The 25,153-nt window shown below is 55.1% G+C and overlaps 1 protein-coding gene across 6 annotated transcripts in view; it reads right to left on the bottom strand.

Annotated features, from left to right (window-relative positions):
* The window catches only part of LOC123749832 (1,5-anhydro-D-fructose reductase-like), a 263,169-nt gene that overhangs the window by 148,640 nt on the left and 89,376 nt on the right, over positions 1-25,153 (bottom strand). For all 6 annotated transcript variants that reach the window (XM_069317412.1, XM_069317420.1, XM_069317431.1 and 3 more), the window contains one exon: positions 22,607-22,724. In XM_069317412.1, the coding sequence (XP_069173513.1) occupies positions 22,607-22,724 (118 nt within the window). The remainder of the gene's footprint in view (positions 1-22,606; positions 22,725-25,153) is intronic.

The raw sequence follows: 25,153 nt of genomic DNA, 5'->3' as shown, positions 1-25,153 counted from the left end.
GGCTGTAGCGTGACAACTTCCCCCGTCTGTAGCATGACAACTTCCCCCGTCTGTAGCATGACAACTTCCTCCGGCTGTAGCGTGAAAACTTCCCCCGGCTGTAGCGTGACAACTTCCCTCGTCTGTAGCATGACAACTTCCCCCGTCTGTAGCATGACAACTTCCCCCGGCTGTAGCATGACAACTTCCCCCGGCTGTAGCATGACAACTTCCCCCGTCTGTAGCATGACAACTTCCCCCGGCTGTAGCGTGACAACTTCCCTCGTCTGTAGCATGACAACTTCCCCCGGCTGTAGCGTGACAACTTCCCCCGTCTGTAGCATGACAACTTCCCCCGTCTGTAGCATGACAACTTCCCCCGGCTGTAGCATGACAACTTCCCCCGGCTGTAGCGTGACAACTTTCCCCGTCTGTAGCATGGCAACTTCCCCGGCTGTAACGTGACAACTTCCCCCGGCTGTAGCGTGACAACTTCCCCCGGCTGTAGCGTGACAACTTTCCCCGGCTGTAGCGTGACAACTTTCCCCGGCTGTAGCGTGACAACTTTCCCCGGCTGTAGCGTGACAACTTTTCCCGGCTGTACCGTGAACACTTTCCCCGGCTGTACCGTGACAACTTCTCCCGGCTGTAGCGTGACAACTTTCCCCGGCTGTAGCGTGACAACTTCCCCCGGCTGTAGCATGACAACTTCCCCCGGCTGTAGCATGACAACTTCCCCCTTCTGTAGCATGACAACTTTCCCCGGCTGTAGCGTGACAACTTCCCCCGTCTGTAGCATGACAACTTCCCCCGTCTGTAGCATGACAACTTCCCCCGGCTGTAGCGTGACAACTTTCCCCGTCTGTAGCATGGCAACTTCCCCGGCTGTAATGTGACAACTTCCCCTGGCTGTAGTGTGACAACTTCCCCCGGCTGTATCGTGACAACTTTCCCCGGCTGTAGCGTGACAACTTTTTCGTCTGTAGCGTGACAACTTTCCCCGGCTGTAGCGTGACAACTTTTCCCGGCTGTACCGTGACAACTTTCCCCGGCTGTACCATGACAACTTCTCCCGGCTGTAGCGTGACAACTTTCCCCGGCTGTAGCGTGACAACTTCCCCCGGCTGTAGCATGACAACTTCCCCCGGCTGTAGCATGACAACTTCCCCCGGTTGTAGCATGACAACTTCCCCCAGCTGTAGCGTGACAACTTCCCCCGTCTGTAGCATGACAACTTTCCCCGGCTGTAGCGTGACAACTTTCCCCGGCTTTAGCGTGACAACTTTCCCCGGCTGTAGCGTGACAACTTTCCCCTGCTGTAGCGTGATAACTTTCCCCGGTTATAGCGAGACAACTTCCCCCGGCTGTAGCGTCACAACTTCCTCCGGCTGTAGCGTGACAACTTCTCCCGGCTGTAGCGTGACAACTTCCCCCGTCTGTAGCATGACAACTTCCCCCGTCTGTAGCATGACAACTTTCCCCGGCTGTAGCATGACAACTTCCCCCGGCTGTAGCGTGACAACTTCCCCCGTCTGTAGCATGACAACTTCCCCCGGCTGTAGCGTGACAACTTCCCCCGGCTGTAACATGACAACTTCCCTCGGCTGTAGCGTGACAACTTCCCCCGTCTGTAGCATGACAACTTCCCCCGGCTGTAGCGTGACAACTTCCCCCGGCTGTAGCATGACAATTTTCCCCGGCTGTAGCATGACAACTTCCCCCGGCTCTAGCATGACAACTTCCCCCGGCTGTAGCGTGACAACTTTCCCCGGCTGTAGCATGACAACTTCCCCCGGCTGTAGCATGACAACTTCCCCCGGCTGTAGCATCACAACTTCCCCCGGCTGTAGCGTGACAACTTCCCCCGTCTGTAGCATGACAACTTCCCCCGTCTGTAGCATGACAACTTCCTCCGGCTGTAGCGTGAAAACTTCCCCCGGCTGTAGCGTGACAACTTCCCTCGTCTGTAGCATGACAACTTCCCCCGTCTGTAGCATGACAACTTCCCCCGGCTGTAGCATGACAACTTCCCCCGGCTGTAGCATGACAACTTCCCCCGTCTGTAGCATGACAACTTCCCCCGGCTGTAGCGTGACAACTTCCCTCGTCTGTAGCATGACAACTTCCCCCGGCTGTAGCGTGACAACTTCCCCCGTCTGTAGCATGACAACTTCCCCCGTCTGTAGCATGACAACTTCCCCCGGCTGTAGCATGACAACTTCCCCCGGCTGTAGCGTGACAACTTTCCCCGTCTGTAGCATGGCAACTTCCCCGGCTGTAACGTGACAACTTCCCCCGGCTGTAGCGTGACAACTTCCCCCGGCTGTAGCGTGACAACTTTCCCCGGCTGTAGCGTGACAACTTTCCCCGGCTGTAGCGTGACAACTTTCCCCGGCTGTAGCGTGACAACTTTTCCCGGCTGTACCGTGAACACTTTCCCCGGCTGTACCGTGACAACTTCTCCCGGCTGTAGCGTGACAACTTTCCCCGGCTGTAGCGTGACAACTTCCCCCGGCTGTAGCATGACAACTTCCCCCGGCTGTAGCATGACAACTTCCCCCGGCTGTAGCATGACAACTTCCCCCAGCTGTAGCGTGACAACTTCCCCCGTCTGTAGCATGACAACTTTCCCCGGCTGTAGCGTGACAACTTTCCCCGGCTGTAGCGTGGCAACTTTCCCCGGCTGTAGCGTGACAACTTTCCCCGGCTGTACCGTGACAACTTTCCCCGGCTGTAGCGTGACAACTTCCCCCGGCTGTAGCGTGACAACTTCCCCCGTCTGTAGCATGACAACTTCCCCCGGCTGTAACGTGACAACTTCCCCCGGCTGTAGCATGACAACTTTCCCCGGCTGTACCGTGACAACTTCTCCCGGCTGTAGCGTGACAACTTTCCCCGGCTGTAGCGTGACAACTTTCCCCGGCTTTAGCGTGACAACTTTCCCCGGCTGTAGCGTGACAACTTCCCCCTGCTGTAGCGTGATAACTTTCCCCGGTTATAGCGAGACAACTTCCCCCGGCTGTAGCGTCACAACTTCCTCCGGCTGTAGCGTGACAACTTTCCCCGGCAGTAGCGTGACAACTTCTCCCGGCTATAGCGTGACAACTTCCCCCGTCTGTAGCATGACAACTTCCCCCGTCTGTAGCATGACAACTTTCCCCGGCTGTAGCATGACAACTTCCCCCGGCTGTAGCGTGACAACTTCCCCCGTCTGTAGCATGACAACTTCCCCCAACTGTAGCGTGACAACTTCCTCCGGCTGTAGCATGACAACTTCCCCCGGCTGTAGCGTGACAACTTCCCCCGTCTGTAGCATGACAACTTCCCCCGGCTGTAGCGTCACAACTTCCCCCGGCTGTAGCATGACAACTTTCCACGGCTGTAGCATGACAACTTCCCCCGGCTGTAGCATGACAACTTCCCCCGGCTGTAGCGTGACAACTTTCCCCGTCTGTAGCATGGCAACTTCCCCGGCTGTAACGTGACAACTTCCCCCGGCTGTAGCGTGACAACTTCCCCCGGCTGTAGCGTGACAACTTTCCCCGGCTGTAGCGTGACAACTTTCCCCGGCTGTAGCGTGACAACTTTCCCCGGCTGTAGCGTGACAACTTTTCCCGGCTGTACCGTGACAACTTTCCCCGGCTGTACCGTGACAACTTCTCCCGGCTGTAGCGTGACAACTTCCCCCGGCTGTAGCATGACAACTTCCCCCCGGCTGTAGCATGACAACTTCCCCCGGCTGTAGCATGACAACTTCCCCCAGCTGTAGCGTGACAACTTCCCCCGTCTGTAGCATGACAACTTTCCCCGGCTGTAGCGTGACAACTTTCCCCGGCTGTAGCGTGGCAACTTTCCCCGGCTGTAGCGTCACAACTTTCCCCGGCTGTACCGTGACAACTTTCCCCGGCTGTAGCGTGACAACTTCCCCCGGCTGTAGCGTGACAACTTCCCCCGTCTGTAGCATGACAACTTCCCCCGGCTGTACCGTGACAACTTCTCCCGGCTGTAGCGTGACAACTTTCCCCGGCTGTAGCGTCACAACTTTCCCCGGCTTTAGCGTGACAACTTTCCCCGGCTGTAGCGTGACAACTTCCCCCTGCTGTAGCGTGATAACTTTCCCCGGTTATAGCGAGACAACTTCCCCCGGCTGTAGCGTCACAACTTCCTCCGGCTGTAGCGTGACAACTTTCCCCGGCAGTAGCGTGACAACTTCTCCCGGCTGTAGCGTGACAACTTCCCCCGTCTGTAGCGTGACAACTTCCCCCGTCTGTAGCATGACAACTTTCCCCGGCTGTAGCATGACAACTTCCCCCGGCTGTAGCGTGACAACTTCCCCCGTCTGTAGCATGACAACTTCCCCCGGCTGTAGCATGACAACTTCCCCCGGCTGTAGCGTGACAACTTTCCCCGTCTGTAGCATGGCAACTTCCTCGGCTGTAACGTGACAACTTCCCCCGGCTGTAGCGTGACAACTTCCCCCGGCTGTAGCGTGACAACTTTCCCCGGCTGTAGCGTGACAACTTTCCCCGGCTGTAGCGTGACAACTTTCCCCGGCTGTAGCGTGACAACTTTTCCCGGCTGTACCGTGACAACTTTCCCCGGCTGTACCGTGACAACTTCTCCTGGCTGTAGCGTGACAACTTCCCCCGGCTGTAGCATGACAACTTCCCCCGGCTGTAGCATGACAACTTCCCCCGGCTGTAGCATGACAACTTCCCCCAGCTGTAGCGTGACAACTTCCCCCGTCTGTAGCATGACAACTTTCCCCGGCTGTAGCGTGACAACTTTCCCCGGCTGTAGCGTGACAACTTTCCCCGTCTGTAGCATGGCAACTTCCCCGGCTGTAACGTGACAACTTCCCCCGGCTGTAGCGTGACAACTTTCCCCGGCTGTAGCGTGATAACTTTCCCCGGTTATAGCGAGACAACTTCCCCCGGCTGTAGCGTCACAACTTCCTCCGGCTGTAGCGTGACAACTTTCCCCGGAAGTAGCGTGACAACTTCTCCCGGCTGTAGCGTGACAACTTCCCCCGTCTGTAGCATGACAACTTCCCCCGTCTGTAGCATGACAACTTTCCCCGGCTGTAGCATGACAACTTCCCCCGGCTGTAGCGTGACAACTTCCCCAGTCTGTAGCATGACAACTTCCCCCGGCTGTAGCATGACAACTTCCCCCGGCTGTAGCGTGACAACTTTCCTCGTCTGTAGCATGGCAACTTCCCCGGCTGTAACGTGACAACTTCCCCCGGCTGTAGCGTGACAACTTCCCCCGGCTGTAGCGTGACAACTTTCCCCGGCTGTAGCGTGACAACTTTCCCCAGCTGTAGCGTGACAACTTTCCCCGGCTGTAGCGTGACAACTTTTCCCGGCTGTACCGTGACAACTTTCCCCGGCTGTACCGTGACAACTTCTCCCGGCTGTAGCGTGACAACTTCCCCCGGCTGTAGCATGACAACTTCCCCCGGCTGTAGCATGACAACTTCCCCCGGCTGTAGCATGACAACTTCCCCCAGCTGTAGCGTGACAACTTCCCCCGTCTGTAGCATGACAACTTTCCCCGGCTGTAGCGTGACAACTTTCCCCGGCTGTAGCGTGACAACTTTCCCCGGCTGTACCGTGACAACTTCTCCCGGCTGTAGCGTGACAACTTTCCCCGGCTGTAGCGTGACAACTTTCCCCGGCTTTAGCGTGACAACTTTCCCCGGCTGTAGCGTGACAACTTCCCCCTGCTGTAGCGTGATAACTTTCCCCGGTTATAGCGAGACAACTTCCCCCGGCTGTAGCGTCACAACTTCCTCCGGCTGTAGCGTGACAACTTTCCCCGGCAGTAGCGTGACAACTTCTCCCGGCTGTAGCGTGACAACTTCCCCTGTCTGTAGCATGACAACTTCCCCCGGCTGTAGCGTGACAACTTTCCCCGTCTGTAGCATGGCAACTTCCCCGGCTGTAACGTGACAACTTTCCCCGGCTGTAGCGTGACAACTTTCCCCGGCTGTAGCGTGACAACTTTCCCCGGCTGTACCGTGACAACTTTCCCCGGCTGTAGCGTGACAACTTCCCCCGGCAGTAGCGTGACAACTTCCCCCGTCTGTAGCATGACAACTTCCCCCGGCTGTACCGTGACAACTTCTCCCGGCTGTAGCGTGACAACTTTCCCCGGCTGTAGCGTGACAACTTTCCCTGGCTTTAGCGTGACAACTTTCCCCAGCTGTAGCGTGACAACTTCCCCCTGCTGTAGCGTGATAACTTTCCCCGGTTATAGCGAGACAACTTCCCCCGGCTGTAGCGTCACAACTTCCTCCGGCTGTAGCGTGACAACTTTCCCCGGCTGTAGCGTGACAACTTCTCCCGGCTGTAGCGTGACAACTTCCCCCGTCTGTAGCATGACAACTTCCCCCGGCTGTAGCGTGACAACTTTCCCCGTCTGTAGCATGGCAACTTCCCCGGCTGTAACGTGACAACTTCCCCCGGCTGTAGCGTGACAACTTCCCCCGGCTGTAGCGTGACAACTTTCCCCGGCTGTAGCGTGACAACTTTCCCCGGCTGTAGCGTGACAACTTTCCCCGGCTGTAGCGTGACAACTTTTCCCGGCTGTACCGTGAAAACTTTCCCCGGCTGTACCGTGACAACTTCTCCCGGCTGTAGCGTGACAACTTCCCCCGGCTGTAGCATGACAACTTCCCCCGGCTGTAGCATGACAACTTCCCCCGGCTGTAGCATGACAACTTCCCCCAGCTGTAGCGTGACAACTTCCCCCGTCTGTAGCATGACAACTTTCCCCGGCTGTAGCGTGACAACTTTCCCCGGCTGTAGCGTGGCAACTTTCCCCGGCTGTAGCGTGACAACTTTCCCCGGCTGTTCCGTGACAACTTTCCCCGGCTGTAGCGTGACAACTTCTCCCGGCTGTAGCGTGACAACTTCCCCCGTCTGTAGCATGACAACTTCCCCCGGCTGTACCGTGACAACTTCTCCCGGCTGTAGCGTGACAACTTCCCCCGGCTGTAGCGTGACAACTTTCCCCGGCTGTAGCGTGACAACTTTCCCCAGCTGTAGCGTGACAACTTTCCCCGGCTGTAGCGTGACAACTTTTCCCGGCTGTACCGTGACAACTTTCCCCGGCTGTACCGTGACAACTTCTCCCGGCTGTAGCGTGACAACTTCCCCCGGCTGTAGCATGGCAACTTCCCCGGCTGTAACGTGACAACTTCCCCCGGCTGTAGCGTGACAACTTCCCCCGGCTGTAGCGTGACAACTTTCCCCGGCTGTAGCGTGACAACTTTCCCCAGCTGTAGCGTGACAACTTTCCCCGGCTGTAGCGTGACAACTTTTCCCGGCTGTACCGTGACAACTTTCCCCGGCTGTACCGTGACAACTTCCCCCGGCTGTAGCATGACAACTTCCCCCAGCTGTAGCGTGACAACTTCCCCCGTCTGTAGCATGACAACTTTCCCCGGCTGTAGCGTGACAACTTTCCCCGGCTGTAGCGTGGCAACTTTCCCCGGCTGTAGCGTGACAACTTTCCCCGGCTGTTCCGTGACAACTTTCCCCGGCTGTAGCGTGACAACTTCTCCTGGCTGTAGCGTGACAACTTCCCCCGTCTGTAGCATGACAACTTCCCCCGGCTGTACCGTGGCAACTTCCCCGGCTGTAACGTGACAACTTCCCCCGGCTGTAGCGTGACAACTTCCCCCGGCTGTAGCGTGACAACTTTCCCCGGCTGTAGCGTGACAACTTTCCCCAGCTGTAGCGTGACAACTTTCCCCGGCTGTAGCGTGACAACTTTCCCCGTCTGTAGCATGGCAACTTCCCCGGCTGTAACGTGACAACTTCCCCTGGCTGTAGCGTGACAACTTCCCCCGGCTGTAGCGTGACAACTTTCCCCGGCTGTAGCGTGACAACTTTCCCCGGCTGTAGCGTGACAACTTTCCCCGGCTGTAGCGTGACAACTTTTCCCGGCTGTACCGTGACAACTTTCCCCGGCTGTACCGTGACAACTTCTCCCGGCTGTAGCGTGACAACTTCCCCCGGCTGTAGCATGACAACTTCCCCCGGCTGTAGCATGACAACTTCCCCCGGCTGTAGCATGACAACTTCCCCCAGCTGTAGCGTGACAACTTCCCCCGTCTGTAGCATGACAACTTTCCCCGGCTGTAGCGTGACAACTTTCCCCAGCTGTAGCGTGACAACTTTCCCCGTCTGTAGCATGGCAACTTCCCCGGCTGTAACGTGACAACTTCCCCCGGCTGTAGCGTGACAACTTCCCCCGGCTGTAGCGTGACAACTTTCCCCGGCTGTAGCGTGATAACTTTCCCCGGTTATAGCGAGACAACTTCCCCCGGCTGTAGCGTTACAACTTCCTCCGGCTGTAGCGTGACAACTTTCCCAGGCAGTAGCGTGACAACTTCTCCCGGCTGTAGCGTGACAACTTCCCCCGTCTGTAGCATGACAACTTCCCCCGTCTGTAGCATGACAACTTTCCCCGGCTGTAGCATGACAACTTCCCCCGGCTGTAGCATGACAACTTCCCCCGTCTGTAGCATGACAACTTCCCCCGGCTGTAGCATGACAACTTCCCCCGGCTGTAGCGTGACAACTTTCCCCGTCTGTAGCATGGCAACTTCCCCGGCTGTAACGTGACAACTTCCCAGGCTGTAGCGTGACAACTTCCCCCGGCTGTAGCGTGACAACTTTCCCCGGCTGTAGCGTGACAACTTTCCCCGGCTGTAGCGTGACAACTTTCCCCGGCTGTAGCGTGACAACTTTTCCCGGCTGTACCGTGACAACTTTCCCCGGCTGTACCGTGACAACTTCTCCCGGCTGTAGCGTGACAACTTCCCCCGGCTGTAGCATGACAACTTCCCCCGGCTGTAGCATGACAACTTCCCCCGGCTGTAGCATGACAACTTCCCCCAGCTGTAGCGTGACAACTTCCCCCGTCTGTAGCATGACAACTTTCCCCGGCTGTAGCGTGACAACTTTCCCCGGCTGTAGCGTGACAACTTTCCCCGGCTGTACCGTGACAACTTTCCCCGGCTGTAGCGTGACAACTTCCCCCGGCTGTAGCGTGACAACTTCCCCCGTCTGTAGCATGACAACTTCCCCCGGCTGTACCGTGACAACTTCTCCCGGCTGTAGCGTGACAACTTTCCCCGGCTGTAGCGTGACAACTTTACCCGTCTGTAGCATGACAACTTCCCCGGCTGTAACGTGACAACTTCCCCCGGCTGTAGCGTGACAACTTCCCCCGGCTGTAGCGTGACAACTTTCCCCGGCTGTAGCGTGACAACTTTCCCCGGCTGTAGCGTGACAACTTTCCCCGGCTGTAGCGTGACAACTTTCCCCGGCTGTACCGTGACAACTTTCCCCGGCTGTACCGTGACAACTTCTCCCGGCTGTAGCGTGACAACTTTCCCCGGCTGTAGCGTGACAACTTCCCCCGGATGTAGCATGACAACTTCCCCTGGCTGTAGCATGACAACTTCCCCCGGCTGTAGCATGACAACTTCCCCCGGCGGTAGCGTGACTACTTCCCCCGTCTGTAGCATGGCAACTTCCCCCGGCTGTAACATGACAACTTCCCCCGGCTGTAGCGTGACAACTTCCCCCGTCTGTAGCATGACAACTTCCCTCGGCTGTAGCGTGACAACTTCCCCCGGCTGTAGCATGACAATTTTCCCAGCTGTAGCATGACAACTTCCCCCGGCTCTAGCATGACAACTTCCCCCGGCTGTAGCGTGACAACTTTCCCCGGCTGTAGCATGACAACTTCCCCCGGCTGTAGCATGACAACTTCCCCCGGCTGTAGCATCACAACTTCCCCCGGCTGTAGCGTGACAACTTCCCCCGTCTGTAGCATGACAACTTCCCCCGTCTGTAGCATGACAACTTCCTCCGCTGTAGCGTGAAAACTTCCCCCGGCTGTAGCGTGACAACTTCCTTCGTCTGTAGCATGACAACTTCCCCCGTCTGTAGCATGACAACTTCCCCCGGCTGTAGCATGACAACTTCCCCCGGCTGTAGCATGACAACTTCCCCCGTCTGTAGCATGACAACTTCCCCCGGCTGTAGCGTGACAACTTCCCTCGTCTGTAGCATGACAACTTCCCCCGGCTGTAGCGTGACAACTTCCCCCGTCTGTAGCATGACAACTTCCCCCATCTGTAGCATGACAACTTCCCCCGGCTGTAGCATGACAACTTCCCCCGGCTGTAGCGTGACAACTTTCCCCGTCTGTAGCATGGCAACTTCCCCGGCTGTAACGTGACAACTTCCCCCGGCTGTAGCGTGACAACTTCCCCCGGCTGTAGCGTGACAACTTTCCCCGGCTGTAGCGTGACAACTTTCCCCGGCTGTAGCGTGACAACTTTCCCCGGCTGTAGCGTGACAACTTTTCCCGGCTGTACCGTGAACACTTTCCCCGGCTGTACCGTGACAACTTCTCCCAGCTGTAGCATGACAACTTTCCCCGGCTGTAGCGTGACAACTTCCCCCGGCTGTAGCATGACAACTTCCCCCGGCTGTAGCATGACAACTTCCCCCGGCTGTAGCATGACAACTTCCCCCAGCTGTAGCGTGACAACTTCCCCCGTCTGTAGCATGACAACTTTCCCCGGCTGTAGCGTGACAACTTTCCCCGGCTGTAGCGTGGCAACTTTCCCCGGCTGTAGCGTGACAACTTTCCCCGGCTGTACCGTGACAACTTTCCCCGGCTGTAGCGTGACAACTTCCCCCGGCTGTAGCGTGACAACTTCCCCCGTCTGTAGCATGACAACTTCCCCCGGCTGTAACGTGACAACTTCCCCCGGCTGTAGCATGACAACTTTCCCCGGCTGTACCGTGACAACTTCTCCCGGCTGTAGCGTGACAACTTTCCCCGGCTGTAGCGTGACAACTTTCCCCGGCTTTAGCGTGACAACTTTCCCCGGCTGTAGCGTGACAACTTCCCCCTGCTGTAGCGTGATAACTTTCCCCGGTTATAGCGAGACAACTTCCCCCGGCTGTAGCGTCACAACTTCCTCCGGCTGTAGCGTGACAACTTTCCCCGGCAATAGCGTGACAACTTCTCCCGGCTATAGCGTGACAACTTCCCCCGTCTGTAGCATGACAACTTCCCCCGTCTGTAGCATGACAACTTTCCCCGGCTGTAGCATGACAACTTCCCCCAGCTGTAGCGTGACAACTTCCCCCGTCTGTAGCATGACAACTTCCCCCAACTGTAGCGTGACAACTTCCTCCGGCTGTAGCATGACAACTTCCCCCGGCTGTAGCGTGACAACTTCCCCCGTCTGTAGCATGACAACTTCCCCCGGCTGTAGCGTCACAACTTCCCCCGGCTGTAGCATGACAACTTTCCACGGCTGTAGCATGACAACTTCCCCCGGCTGTAGCATGACAACTTCCCCCGGCTGTAGCGTGACAACTTTCCCCGTCTGTAGCATGGCAACTTCCCCGGCTGTAACGTGACAACTTCCCCCGGCTGTAGCGTGACAACTTCCCCCGGCTGTAGCGTGACAACTTTCCCCGGCTGTAGCGTGACAACTTTCCCCGGCTGTAGCGTGACAACTTTCCCCGGCTGTAGCGTGACAACTTTTCCCGGCTGTACCGTGACAACTTTCCCCGGCTGTACCGTGACAACTTCTCCCGGCTGTAGCGTGACAACTTCCCCCGGCTGTAGCATGACAACTTCCCCCGGCTGTAGCATGACAACTTCCCCCGGCTGTAGCATGACAACTTCCCCCAGCTGTAGCGTGACAACTTCCCCCGTCTGTAGCATGACAACTTTCCCCGGCTGTAGCGTGACAACTTTCCCCGGCTGTAGCGTGGCAACTTTCCCCGGCTGTAGCGTGACAACTTTCCCCGGCTGTACCGTGACAACTTTCCCCGGCTGTAGCGTGACAACTTCCCCCGGCTGTAGCGTGACAACTTCCCCCGTCTGTAGCATGACAACTTCCCCCGGCTGTACCGTGACAAATTCTCCCGGCTGTAGCGTGACAACTTTCCCCGGCTGTAGCGTCACAACTTTCCCCGGCTTTAGCGTGACAACTTTCCCCGGCTGTAGCGTGACAACTTCCCCCTGCTGTAGCGAGATAACTTTCCCCGGTTATAGCGAGACAACTTCCCCCGGCTGTAGCGTCACAACTTCCTCCGGCTGTAGCGTGACAACTTTCCCCGGCAGTAGCGTGACAACTTCTCCCGGCTGTAGCGTGACAACTTCCCCCGTCTGTAGCATGACAACTTGCCCCGTCTGTAGCGTGACAACTTCCCCCGTCTGTAGCATGACAACTTCCCCCGGCTGTAGCATGACAACTTCCCCCGGCTGTAGCGTGACAACTTTCCCCGTCTGTAGCATGGCAACTTCCCCGGCTGTAACGTGACAACTTTCCCCGGCTGTAGCGTGACAACTTCCCCCGGCTGTAGCGTGACAACTTTCCCCGGCTGTAGCGTGACAACTTTCCCCGGCTGTAGCGTGACAACTTTCCCCGGCTGTAGCGTGACAACTTTTCCCGGCTGTACCGTGACAACTTTCCCCGGCTGTACCGTGACAACTTCTCCTGGCTGTAGCGTGACAACTTCCCCCGGCTGTAGCATGACAACTTCCCCCGGCTGTAGCATGACAACTTCCCCCGGCTGTAGCATGACAACTTCCCCCAGCTGTAGCGTGACAACTTCCCCCGTCTGTAGCATGACAACTTTCCCCGGCTGTAGCGTGACAACTTTCCCCGGCTGTAGCGTGACAACTTTCCCCGTCTGTAGCATGGCAACTTCCCCGGCTGTAACGTGACAACTTCCCCCGGCTGTAGCGTGACAACTTCCCCCGGCTGTAGCGTGACAACTTTCCCCGGCTGTAGCGTGATAACTTTCCCCGGTTATAGCGAGACAACTTCCCCCGGCTGTAGCGTCACAACTTCCTCCGGCTGTAGCGTGACAACTTTCCCCGGAAGTAGCGTGACAACTTCTCCCGGCTGTAGCGTGACAACTTCCCCCGTCTGTAGCATGACAACTTCCCCCGTCTGTAGCATGACAACTTTCCCCGGCTGTAGCATGACAACTTCCCCCGGCTGTAGCGTGACAACTTCCCCCGTCTGTAGCATGACAACTTCCCCCGGCTGTAGCATGACAACTTCCCCCGGCTGTAGCGTGACAACTTTCCCCGTCTGTAGCATGGCAACTTCCCCGGCTGTAACGTGACAACTTCCCCCGGCTGTAGCGTGACAACTTCCCCCGGCTGTAGCGTGACAACTTTCCCCGGCTGTAGCGTGACAACTTTCAACGGCTGTAGCGTGACAACTTTCCCCGGCTGTAGCGTGACAACTTTTCCCGGCTGTACCGTGACAACTTTCCCCGGCTGTACCGTGACAACTTCTCCCGGCTGTAGCGTGACAACTTCCCCCGGCTGTAGCATGACAACTTCCCCCGGCTGTAGCATGACAACTTCCCCCGGCTGTAGCATGACAACTTCCCCCAGCTGTAGCGTGACAACTTCCCCCGTCTGTAGCATGACAACTTTCCCCTGCTGTAGCGTGACAACTTTCCCCGGCTGTAGCGTGACAACTTTCCCCGGCTGTACCGTGACAACTTTCCCCGGCTGTAGCGTGACAACTTCCCCCGGCTGTAGCGTGACAACTTCCCCCGTCTGTAGCATGACAACTTTCCCCGGCTGTACCGTGACAACTTCTCCCGGCTGTAGCGTGACAACTTCCCCCGGCTGTAGCATGACAACTTCCCCCGGCTGTAGCATGACAACTTCCCAAGGCTCTAGCATGACAACTTCCCCAGCTGTAGCGTGACAACTTCCCCCGTCTGTAGCATGACAACTTTCCCCGGCTGTAGCGTGACAACTTTCCCCGGCTGTAGCGTGGCAACTTTCCCCGGCTGTAGCGTGACAACTTTCCCCGGCTGTACCGTGACAACTTTCCCCGGCTGTAGCGTGACAACTTCCCCCGGCTGTAGCGTGACAACTTCCCCCGTCTGTAGCATGACAACTTCCCCCGGCTGTACCGTGACAACTTCTCCCGGCTGTAGCGTGACAACTTTCCCCGGCTGTAGCGTCACAACTTTCCCCGGCTTTAGCGTGACAACTTTCCCCGGCTGTAGCGTGACAACTTCCCCCTGCTGTAGCGTGATAACTTTCCCCGGTTATAGCAAGACAACTTCCCCCGGCTGTAGCGTCACAACTTCCTCCGGCTGTAGCGTGACAACTTTCCCCGGCAGTAGCGTGACAACTTCTCCCGGCTGTAGCGTGACAACTTCCCCCGTCTGTAGCATGACAACTTCCCCCGTCTGTAGCATGACAACTTTCCCCGGCTGTAGCATGACAACTTCCCCCGGCTGTAGCGTGACAACTTCCCCCGTCTGTAGCATGACAACTTCCCCCGGCTGTAGCATGACAACTTCCCCCGGCTGTAGCGTGACAACTTTCCCCGTCTGTAGCATGGCAACTTCCCCGGCTGTAACGTGACAACTTCCCCCGGCTGTAGCGTGACAACTTCCCCCGGCTGTAGCGTGACAACTTTCCCCGGCTGTAGCGTGACAACTTTCCCCGGCTGTAGCGTGACAACTTTCCCCGGCTGTAGCGTGACAACTTTTCCCGGCTGTACCGTGACAACTTTCCCCGGCTGTACCGTGACAACTTCTCCTGGCTGTAGCGTGACAACTTCCCCCGGCTGTAGCATGACAACTTCCCCCGGCTGTAGCATGACAACTTCCCCCGGCTGTAGCATGACAACTTCCCCCAGCTGTAGCGTGACAACTTCCCCCGTCTGTAGCATGACAACTTTCCCCGGCTGTAGCGTGACAACTTTCCCTGGCTATAGCGTGACAACTTTCCCCGTCTGTAGCATGGCAACTTCCCCGGCTGTAACGTGACAACTTCCCCCGGCTGTAGCGTGACAACTTCCCCCGGCTGTAGCGTGACAACTTTCCCCGGCTGTAGCGTGATAACTTTCCCCGGTTATAGCGAGACAACTTCCCCCGGCTGTAGCGTCACAACTTCCTCCGGCTGTAGCGTGACAACTTTCCCCGGAAGTAGCGTGACAACTTCTCCCGGCTGTAGCGTGACAACTTCCCCCGTCTGTAGCATGACAACTTCCCCCGTCTGTAGCATGACAACTTTCCTCGGCTGTAGCATGACAACTTCCCCCGGCTGTAGCGTGACAACTTCCCCCGTCTGTAGCATGACAACTTCCCCCGGCTGTAGCATGACAACTTCCCCCGGCTGTAGCGTGACAACTTTCCCCGTCTGTAGCATGGCAACTTCCCCGGCTGTAACGTGACAACTTCCCCCGGCTGTAGCGTGACAACTTCCCCCGGCTGTAGCGTGACAACTTTCCCCGGCTGTAGCGTGACAACTTTCAACGGCTGTAGCGTGACAACTTTCCCCGGCTGTAGCGTGACAACTTTTCCCGGCTGTACCGTGACAACTTTCCCCGGCTGTACCGTGACAACTTCTCCCGGCTGTAGCGTGACAACTTCCCCCGGCTGTAGCATGACAACTTCCCCCGGCTGTAGCATGACAACTTCCCCCGGCTGTAGCATGACAACTTCCCCCAGCTGTAGCGTGACAACTTCCCCCGTCTGTAGCATGACAACTTTCCCCGGCTGTAGCGTGACAACTTTCCCCGGCTGTAGCGTGACAACTTTCCCCGGCTGTACCGTGACAACTTTCCCCGGCTGTAGCGTGACAACTTCCCCCGGCTGTAGCGTGACAACTTCCCCCGTCTGTAGCATGACAACTTTCCCCGGCTGTACCGTGACAACTTCTCCCGGCTGTAGCGTGACAACTTCCCCCGGCTGTAGCATGACAACTTCCCCCGGCTGTAGCATGACAACTTCCCAAGGCTCTAGCATGACAACTTCCCCAGCTGTAGCGTGACAACTTCCCCCGTCTGTAGCATGACAACTTTCCCCGGCTGTAGCGTGACAACTTTCCCCGGCTGTAGCGTGGCAACTTTCCCCGGCTGTAGCGTGACAACTTTCCCCGGCTGTACCGTGACAACTTTCCCCGGCTGTAGCGTGACAACTTCCCCCGGCTGTAGCGTGACAACTTCCCCCGTCTGTAGCATGACAACTTCCCCCGGCTGTACCGTGACAACTTCTCCCGGCTGTAGCGTGACAACTTTCCCCGGCTGTAGCGTCACAACTTTCCCCGGCTTTAGCGTGACAACTTTCCCCGGCTGTAGCGTGACAACTTCCCCCTGCTGTAGCGTGATAACTTTCCCCGGTTATAGCAAGACAACTTCCCCCGGCTGTAGCGTCACAACTTCCTCCGGCTGTAGCGTGACAACTTTCCCCGGCAGTAGCGTGACAACTTCTCCCGGCTGTAGCGTGACAACTTCCCCCGTCTGTAGCATGACAACTTCCCCCGTCTGTAGCATGACAACTTTCCCCGGCTGTAGCATGACAACTTCCCCCGGCTGTAGCGTGACAACTTCCCCCGTCTGTAGCATGACAACTTCCCCCGGCTGTAGCATGACAACTTCCCCCGGCTGTAGCGTGACAACTTTCCCCGTCTGTAGCATGGCAACTTCCCCGGCTGTAACGTGACAACTTCCCCCGGCTGTAGCGTGACAACTTCCCCCGGCTGTAGCGTGACAACTTTCCCCGGCTGTAGCGTGACAACTTTCCCCGGCTGTAGCGTGACAACTTTCCCCGGCTGTAGCGTGACAACTTTTCCCGGCTGTACCGTGACAACTTTCCCCGGCTGTACCCTGACAACTTCTCCTGGCTGTAGCGTGACAACTTCCCCCGGCTGTAGCATGACAACTTCCCCCGGCTGTAGCATGACAACTTCCCCCGGCTGTAGCATGACAACTTCCCCCAGCTGTAGCGTGACAACTTCCCCCGTCTGTAGCATGACAACTTTCCCCGGCTGTAGCGTGACAACTTTCCCCGGCTATAGCGTGACAACTTTCCCCGTCTGTAGCATGGCAACTTCCCCGGCTGTAACGTGACAACTTCCCCCGGCTGTAGCGTGACAACTTCCCCCGGCTGTAGCGTGACAACTTTCCCCGGCTGTAGCGTGATAACTTTCCCCGGTTATAGCGAGACAACTTCCCCCGGCTGTAGCGTCACAACTTCCTCCGGCTGTAGCGTGACAACTTTCCCCGGAAGTAGCGTGACAACTTCTCCCGGCTGTAGCGTGACAACTTCCCCCGTCTGTAGCATGACAACTTCCCCCGTCTGTAGCATGACAACTTTCCTCGGCTGTAGCATGACAACTTCCCCCGGCTGTAGCGTGACAACTTCCCCCGTCTGTAGCATGACAACTTCCCCCGGCTGTAGCATGACAACTTCCCCCGGCTGTAGCGTGACAACTTTCCCCGTCTGTAGCATGGCAACTTCCCCGGCTGTAACGTGACAACTTCCCCCGGCTGTAGCGTGACAACTTCCCCCGGCTGTAGCGTGACAACTTTCCCCGGCTGTAGCGTGACAACTTTCAACGGCTGTAGCGTGACAACTTTCCCCGGCTGTAGCGTGACAACTTTTCCCGGCTGTACCGTGACAACTTTCCCCGGCTGTACCGTGACAACTTCTCCCGGCTGTAGCGTGACAACTTCCCCCGGCTGTAGCATGACAACTTCCCCCGGCTGTAGCATGACAACTTCCCCCGGCTGTAGCATGACAACTTCCCCCAGCTGTAGCGTGACAACTTCCCCCGTCTGTAGCATGACAACTTTCCCCGGCTGTAGCGTGACAACTTTCCCCGGCTGTAGCGTGACAACTTTCCCCGGCTGTACCGTGACAACTTTCCCCGGCTGTAGCGTGACAACTTCCCCCGGCTGTAGCGTGACAACTTCCCCCGTCTGTAGCATGACAACTTCCCCCGGCTGTACCGTGACAACTTCTCCCGGCTGTAGCGTGACAACTTTCCCCGGCTGTAGCGCGACAACTTTCCCCGGCTTTAGCGTGACAACTTTCCCCGGCTGTAGCGTGACAACTTCCCCCTGCTGTAGCGTGATAACTTTCCCCGGTTATAGCGAGACAACTTCCCCCGGCTGTAGCGTCACAACTTCCTCCGGCTGTAGCGTGACAACTTTCCCCGGCAGTAGCGTGACAACTTCTCCCGGCTGTAGCGTGACAACTTCCCCCGTCTGTAGCATGACAACTTCCCCCGGCTGTAGCGTGACAACTTTCCCCGTCTGTAGCATGGCAACTTCCCCGGCTGTAACGTGACAACTTTCCCCGGCTGTAGCGTGACAACTTTCCCCGGCTGTAGCGTGACAACTTTCCCCGGCTGTACCGTGACAACTTTCCCCGGCTGTAGCATGACAACTTCCCCCGGCAGTAGCGTGACAACTTCCCCCGTCTGTAGCATGACAACTTCCCCCGGCTGTACCGTGACAACTTCTCCCGGCTGTAGCGTGACAACTTTCCCCGGCTGTAGCGTGACAACTTTCCCCGGCTTTAGCGTGACAACTTTCCCCGGCTGTAGCGTGACAACTTCCCCCTGCTGTAGCGTGATAACTTTCCCCGGTTATAGCGAGACAACTTCCCCCGGCTGTAGCGTCACAACTTCCTCCGGCTGTAGCGTGACAACTTTCCCCGGCAGTAGTGTGACAACTTCTCCCGGCTGTAGCGTGACAACTTCCCCCGTCTGTAGCATGACAACTTCCCCCGGCTGTAGCGTGACAACTTTCCCCGTCTGTAGCATGGCAACTTCCCCGGCTGTAACGTGACAACTTCCCCCGGCTGTAGCGTGACAACTTCCCCCGGCTGTAGCGTGACAACTTTCCCCGGCTGTAGCGTGACAACTTTCCCCGGCTGTAGCGTGACAACTTTCCCCGGCTGTAGCGTGACAACTTTTCCCGGCTGTACCGTGACAACTTTCCCCGGCTGTACCGTGACAACTTCTCCCGGCTGTAGCGTGACAACTTCCCCCGGCTGTAGCATGACAACTTCCCCCGGCTGTAGCATGACAACTTCCCCCGGCTGTAGCATGACAACTTCCCCCAGCTGTAGCGTGACAACTTCCCCCGTCTGTAGCATGACAACTTTCCCCGGCTGTAGCGTGACAACTTTCCCCGGCTGTAGCGTGGCAACTTTCCCCGGCTGTAGCGTGACAACTTTCCCCGGCTGTTCCGTGACAACTTTCCCCGGCTGTAGCGTGACAACTTCCCCCGGCTGTAGCGTGACAACTTCCCCCGTCTGTAGCATGACAACTTCCCCCGGCTGTACCGTGACAACTTCTCCCGGCTGTAGCGTGACAACTTTCCCCGGCTGTAGCGTGACAACTTTCCCCGGCTTTAGCGTGACAACTTTCCCCGGCTGTAGCGTGACAACTTCCCCCTGCTGTAGCGTGATAACTTTCCCCGGTTATAGCGAGACAACTTTCCCCGGCTGTAGCGTGACAACTTCCTCCGGCTGTAGCGTGACAACTTTCCCCGGCAGTAGCGTGACAACTTCTCCGGGCTGTAGCGTGACAACTTCCCCCGTCTGTAGCATGACAACTTCCCCCGTCTGTAGCATGACAACTTTCCCCGGCTGTAGCATGACAACTTCCCCCGGCTGTAGCGTGACAACTTCCCCCGTCTGTAGCATGACAACTTCCCCCGGCTGTAGCATGACAACTTCCCCCGGCTGTAGCGTGACAACTTTCCCCGTCTGTAGCATGGCAACTTCCCCGGCTGTAACGTGACAACTTCCCCTGGCTGTAGCGTGACAACTTCCCCCGGCTGTAGCGTGACAACTTTCCCCGGCTGTAGCGTGACAACTTTCCCCGGCTGTAGCGTGACAACTTTCCCCGGCTGTAGCGTGACAACTTTTCCCGGCTGTACCGTGACAACTTTCCCCGGCTGTACCGTGACAACTTCTCCCGGCTGTAGCGTGACAACTTCCCCCGGCTGTAGCATGACAACTTCCCCCGGCTGTAGCATGACAACTTCCCCCGGCTGTAGCATGACAACTTCCCCCAGCTGTAGCGTGACAACTTCCCCCGTCTGTAGCATGACAACTTTCCCCGGCTGTAGCGTGACAACTTTCCCCAGCTGTAGCGTGACAACTTTCCCCGTCTGTAGCATGGCAACTTCCCCGGCTGTAACGTGACAACTTCCCCCGACTGTAGCGTGACAACTTCCCCCGGCTGTAGCGTGACAACTTTCCCCGGCTGTAGCGTGATAACTTTCCCCGGTTATAGCGAGACAACTTCCCCCGGCTGTAGCGTCACAACTTCCTCCGGCTGTAGCGTGACAACTTTCCCAGGCAGTAGCGTGACAACTTCTCCCGGCTGTAGCGTGACAACTTCCCCCGTCTGTAGCATGACAACTTCCCCCGTCTGTAGCATGACAACTTTCCCCGGCTGTAGCATGACAACTTCCCCCGGCTGTAGCGTGACAACTTCCCCCGTCTGTAGCATGACAACTTCCCCTGGCTGTAGCATGACAACTTCCCCCGGCTGTAGCGTGACAACTTTCCCCGTCTGTAGCATGGCAACTTCCCCGGCTGTAACGTGACAACTTCCCCGGCTGTAGCGTGACAACTTCCCCCGGCTGTAGCGTGACAACTTTCCCCGGCTGTAGCGTGACAACTTTCCCCGGCTGTAGCGTGACAACTTTCCCCGGCTGTAGCGTGACAACTTTTCCCGGCTGTACCGTGACAACTTTCCCCGGCTGTACCGTGACAACTTCTCCCGGCTGTAGCGTGACAACTTCCCCCGGCTGTAGCATGACAACTTCCCCCGGCTGTAGCATGACAACTTCCCCCGGCTGTAGCATGACAACTTCCCCCAGCTGTAGCGTGACAACTTCCCCCGTCTGTAGCATGACAACTTTCCCCGGCTGTAGCGTGACAACTTTCCCCGGCTGTAGCGTGACAACTTTCCCCGGCTGTACCGTGACAACTTTCCCCGGCTGTAGCGTGACAACTTCCCCCGGCTGTAGCGTGACAACTTCCCCCGTCTGTAGCATGACAACTTCCCCCGGCTGTACCGTGACAACTTCTCCCGGCTGTAGCGTGACAACTTTCCCCGGCTGTAGCGTGACAACTTTACCCGTCTGTAGCATGACAACTTCCCCGGCTGTAACGTGACAACTTCCCCCGGCTGTAGCGTGACAACTTCCCCCGGCTGTAGCGTGACAACTTTCCCCGGCTGTAGCGTGACAACTTTCCCCGGCTGTAGCGTGACAACTTTCCCCGGCTGTAGCGTGACAACTTTCCCCGGCTGTACCGTGACAACTTTCCCCGGCTGTACCGTGACAACTTCTCCCGGCTGTAGCGTGACAACTTTCCCCGGCTGTAGCATGACAACTTCCCCCGGCTGTAGCATGACAACTTCCCCCGGCTGTAGCATGACAACTTCCCCCGGCTGTAGCATGACAACTTCCACCGGCGGTAGCGTGACTACTTCCCCCGTCTGTAGCATGGCAACTTCCCCCGGCTGTAGCGTGACAACTTTCCCCGGCTGTAGCGTGACAACTTTCCCCGGCTGTAGCGTGGTAACTTTCCCCGGCTGTAGCGTGACAACTTTCCCCGGCTGTACCGTGACAACTTTCCCTGGCTGTAGCGTGACAACTTCCCCCAGCTGTAGCGTGACAACTTCCCCCGTCTGTAGCATGACAACTTCCCCCGGCTGTAACGTGACAACTTCCCCCGGCTGTAGCGTGACAACTTTCCCCGGCTGTACCGTGACAACTTCTCCCGGCTGTAGCGTGACAACTTTCCCCGGCTGTAGCGTGACAACTTTCCCCAGCTGTAGCGTGACAACTTTCCCCGGCTGTAGCGTGACAACTTCCCCCTGCTGTAGCGTGATAACTTTCCCCGGTTATAGCGAGACAACTTCCCCCGGCTGTAGCGTCACAACTTCCTCCGGCTGTAGCGTGACAACTTCTCCCGGCTGTATTGTGGACACTCATGAAATATAGCTGCGTCTACGGAACACAGTGACGTTAAAAGAACATTATAACAAGAAAACTTTGTGACATGAAGATAATTTCGTGACGTCAATCGAACGTTGTGACAATAACAGTTGTCCTAACAAAATCACATTCTTATTATCTCTTCAAAATAATGGGAGTTTCATAAAAATGTTACAAATGGCAAAGTATTTGTGACCACTTAAAATGAGCGTGATAACATCATCATTAAAACATAGTGGTAAAATGAAGAGAACATTTGCTTTTGCCATTTCATATCAATTTAATAATATGTAGAGAACATCCTGATACCGTCAAAACAACATTGTGTCAAGTAAATGGAAAGATAATTACCTTGCTTTGATAACTTCAGTGATGGCAAGAAGTTATCAAAGCAGCGAACTCTTTACATCCTGGAACATTAACTCAACATTATCACAGAACAAAAAACATATTCATGGAATGTGGATTGTGTTATGTCATGGAGGTAAAGTAAAATAAATATCAGGGGAATGTGCTGAGCCAGAATGACAATATAGCAGTAGGAAATGATGCGAGGACAAAGATATGGGATATCAGGCCGGGGTAAGGGAACTATACCCAACCACACTGACAGTTGGGAATCGAACGCCGACCTGGTAAGTAGCTAGGCGGTCGTAATACCAACTTCACGCAGTGGATAGGAAAATAGATGGAAGATCATATGAACTTAAGAGATTACTCTATGATGAAGACAAGATGGTGTGATCCCCGAGGGCCCAGCACGGTGGCAGGATGACGTACCAAGGATGCCACAAGGATAGTGGATGAGGTAGAGGTCGACGTAGGGCAGACCCAGGTCATCGAGGGACTTCTGCAGGAACCTGCCCACGTCCTTCTCACGGTTACCGTTAGCTGGCAGCTGAGGGAAAGGTCATTTACTTATTTACTGTCTACAGCTACCAGAGAGAGGAGTAGGTACACAGTATTTGGCCTGAAACACAGTGTATGGTAGAGAACAAAGGTAAATATAATCTACCTAACAGTCTTTATTTCTAGAAGAGAACACAGCTGAATATAATGATCCAATTAGGCGTCATTATCCCAGATCACTGCGTTATGTTTCATTGTGCCTCTGTTCTTCAGTAAAAAATAAAGCAACTATTAGATTAGGTAATAAACGCAGTGGTATGAAAAATATTGATATTAAATCTCGTAAAATTGTGAATTGAAGAGAAGTTGAACGTTGAGAATTTTAAGGTTTCAAAAAATTTTAGTCTAGAAATTTACCGGAACGACAAAAATAAAAGGTAAAACACTTCTTCAACATCTAATTATATCAAGAAAAATAATATATACTGAAACCAAAACAATAATGTGTTTATATTTAATCTCGATATAATAAAAGAAAGTTGTATTATACAGAAATGTTGCATTATTAGTAACTATCATGTGTACAGACGGTATATATTTGAAGAAAAGAAGGGAACTATCAGGGAGAAAGTGCCAAGTCTTTACGAAAATAGCACTGGGAAGAGGGTCAGGATAAGGATTTGGGATGGGACGGGGGGGGGGGGGTGGGAGAAGGAATGGTGCCCAACCACTTAGACGGTGGAGGATTGAACGGCGACCTGCATGAAGCGAAATCGTAAATAAAACTTTAGATTTTGACACAAAATAAATGTATGTTTCTACATATATTTTTCAAATTAAAAATAATAATATTGTTGACATACTATGAAAATATTGTAACATGGAAGGACGCAAAACAGGACCGTGCATTACATGTATATATTAACACAAATTACAAGTGGTACAGGTACCACTGTACCCCTGGTCCTCACAGGTGACACTAGAGGTGCAGGTACCACTGTACCCCTGGTCATCACAGGTGACACTAGAGGTGCAGGTACCACTGTACCCCTGGTCCTCACAGGTGACACTAGAGGCACAGGTACCACTGTACCCCTGGTCCTCACAGGTGACAGTAGTGGTAGTAGTGGGAAGTGCGGCGTAGACCGGCAATTTTTTTTTTTCGACTGCCGGTCTTCGCACCCTGGGTTTCACAAACTTTTTTTCCCTATGCAGGTCAACTCACCCTGGGTTTCACAAACTTTTTTTTCTATGCCGGTCTACGCACCCTGGGGTTCACAAACTTTTTTTCCTATGCCGGTCTACTCACCCTGGGTTTTCTCGATTCAACTTGCCTAGGGATTAAAAAGCCGGTCCTTGGCATACCCAAATTTCGTTACCCCAGTGAACCTTGCACAGACATAACCAATGGTCAATGACGTCACCAGCTAGCCGCTGAGCGTTCCTGCACAGGCATGATCAAGGGGATTAAAAACCCGGTCTATGAGTCGTGTGTTTTGTGATACAACAGTAACCCTGAAACCTAATGTAAAATACCATCAACCCTAGACTATTTTAAATTTCCTATTTACTTCCAACCATCTGCCATTGCATGAAACAAAAGGGGAGCAGCACTGCAAGAAGTTATTTGTGTATTTTTCGAGTTCTTCCCCTGTTACCTGTATTTACCCAGGTATTTTCCTAAATCTAAAAAAAAAAATCCAATTCATTCCTGTTCTGTTTCATGTTGATACGATAATAGGATATTAATATTCCCCTTTCCTATGACCATTCAGTCACACCTCTATCATGTCACCCCTATTTCTTCTTCTTCGTCTTTCTAGAGAATGTAATTTGAGCTTTGACAATCTTTCTTGAAGGAACGTTTATTATACATAGGGCAAAAAATGAAACTGCTATCAGTCGTTTATATGAAAAAACAGAGCCCTGGGCATTGGTAATTTCAATGCGTGTTCAGTAGTAAACCAATATTGTCCTTAACCGCATACATAAGAACATAAGAACAAAGGTAACTGCAGAAGGCCTATTGGCCCATACGAGGCAGCTCCTATTCTATAACCACCCAATCCCACTCATATACTTGTCCAACCCGTGCTTGAAACAATCGAGGGACCCCACCTCCACAATGTTACGCGGCAATTGGTTCCACAAATCAACAACCCTGTTACTGAACCAGTATTTACCCAAGTCTTTCCTAAATCTAAACTTGTCCAATTTATACCTATTGTTTCGTGTTCTGTCCTGTGTTGATACTTTTAATACCCTACCAATATCCCCCCGGTTATGTCCATTCATCCACTTGTAAACCTCTATCATGTCACCCCTAACTCTTCGCCTTTCCAGTGAATGCAACTTAAGCTTTGTTAATCTTTCTTCATATGAAAGATTTCTAATTTGGGGAATTAACTTAGTCATCCTACGCTGGACACGTTCAAGTGAATTTATATCCATTCTATAATATGGCGACCAAAACTGAAC

The sequence above is a fragment of the Procambarus clarkii genome, chromosome 8, assembly GCF_040958095.1.
Source record: "Procambarus clarkii isolate CNS0578487 chromosome 8, FALCON_Pclarkii_2.0, whole genome shotgun sequence".
Classification (NCBI taxonomy): Eukaryota; Metazoa; Arthropoda; class Malacostraca; order Decapoda; family Cambaridae; genus Procambarus; species Procambarus clarkii.
The sequence above is the reverse complement of the archived record's forward strand: the minus strand, read 5'-3'. Positions and strand labels throughout refer to the sequence as shown.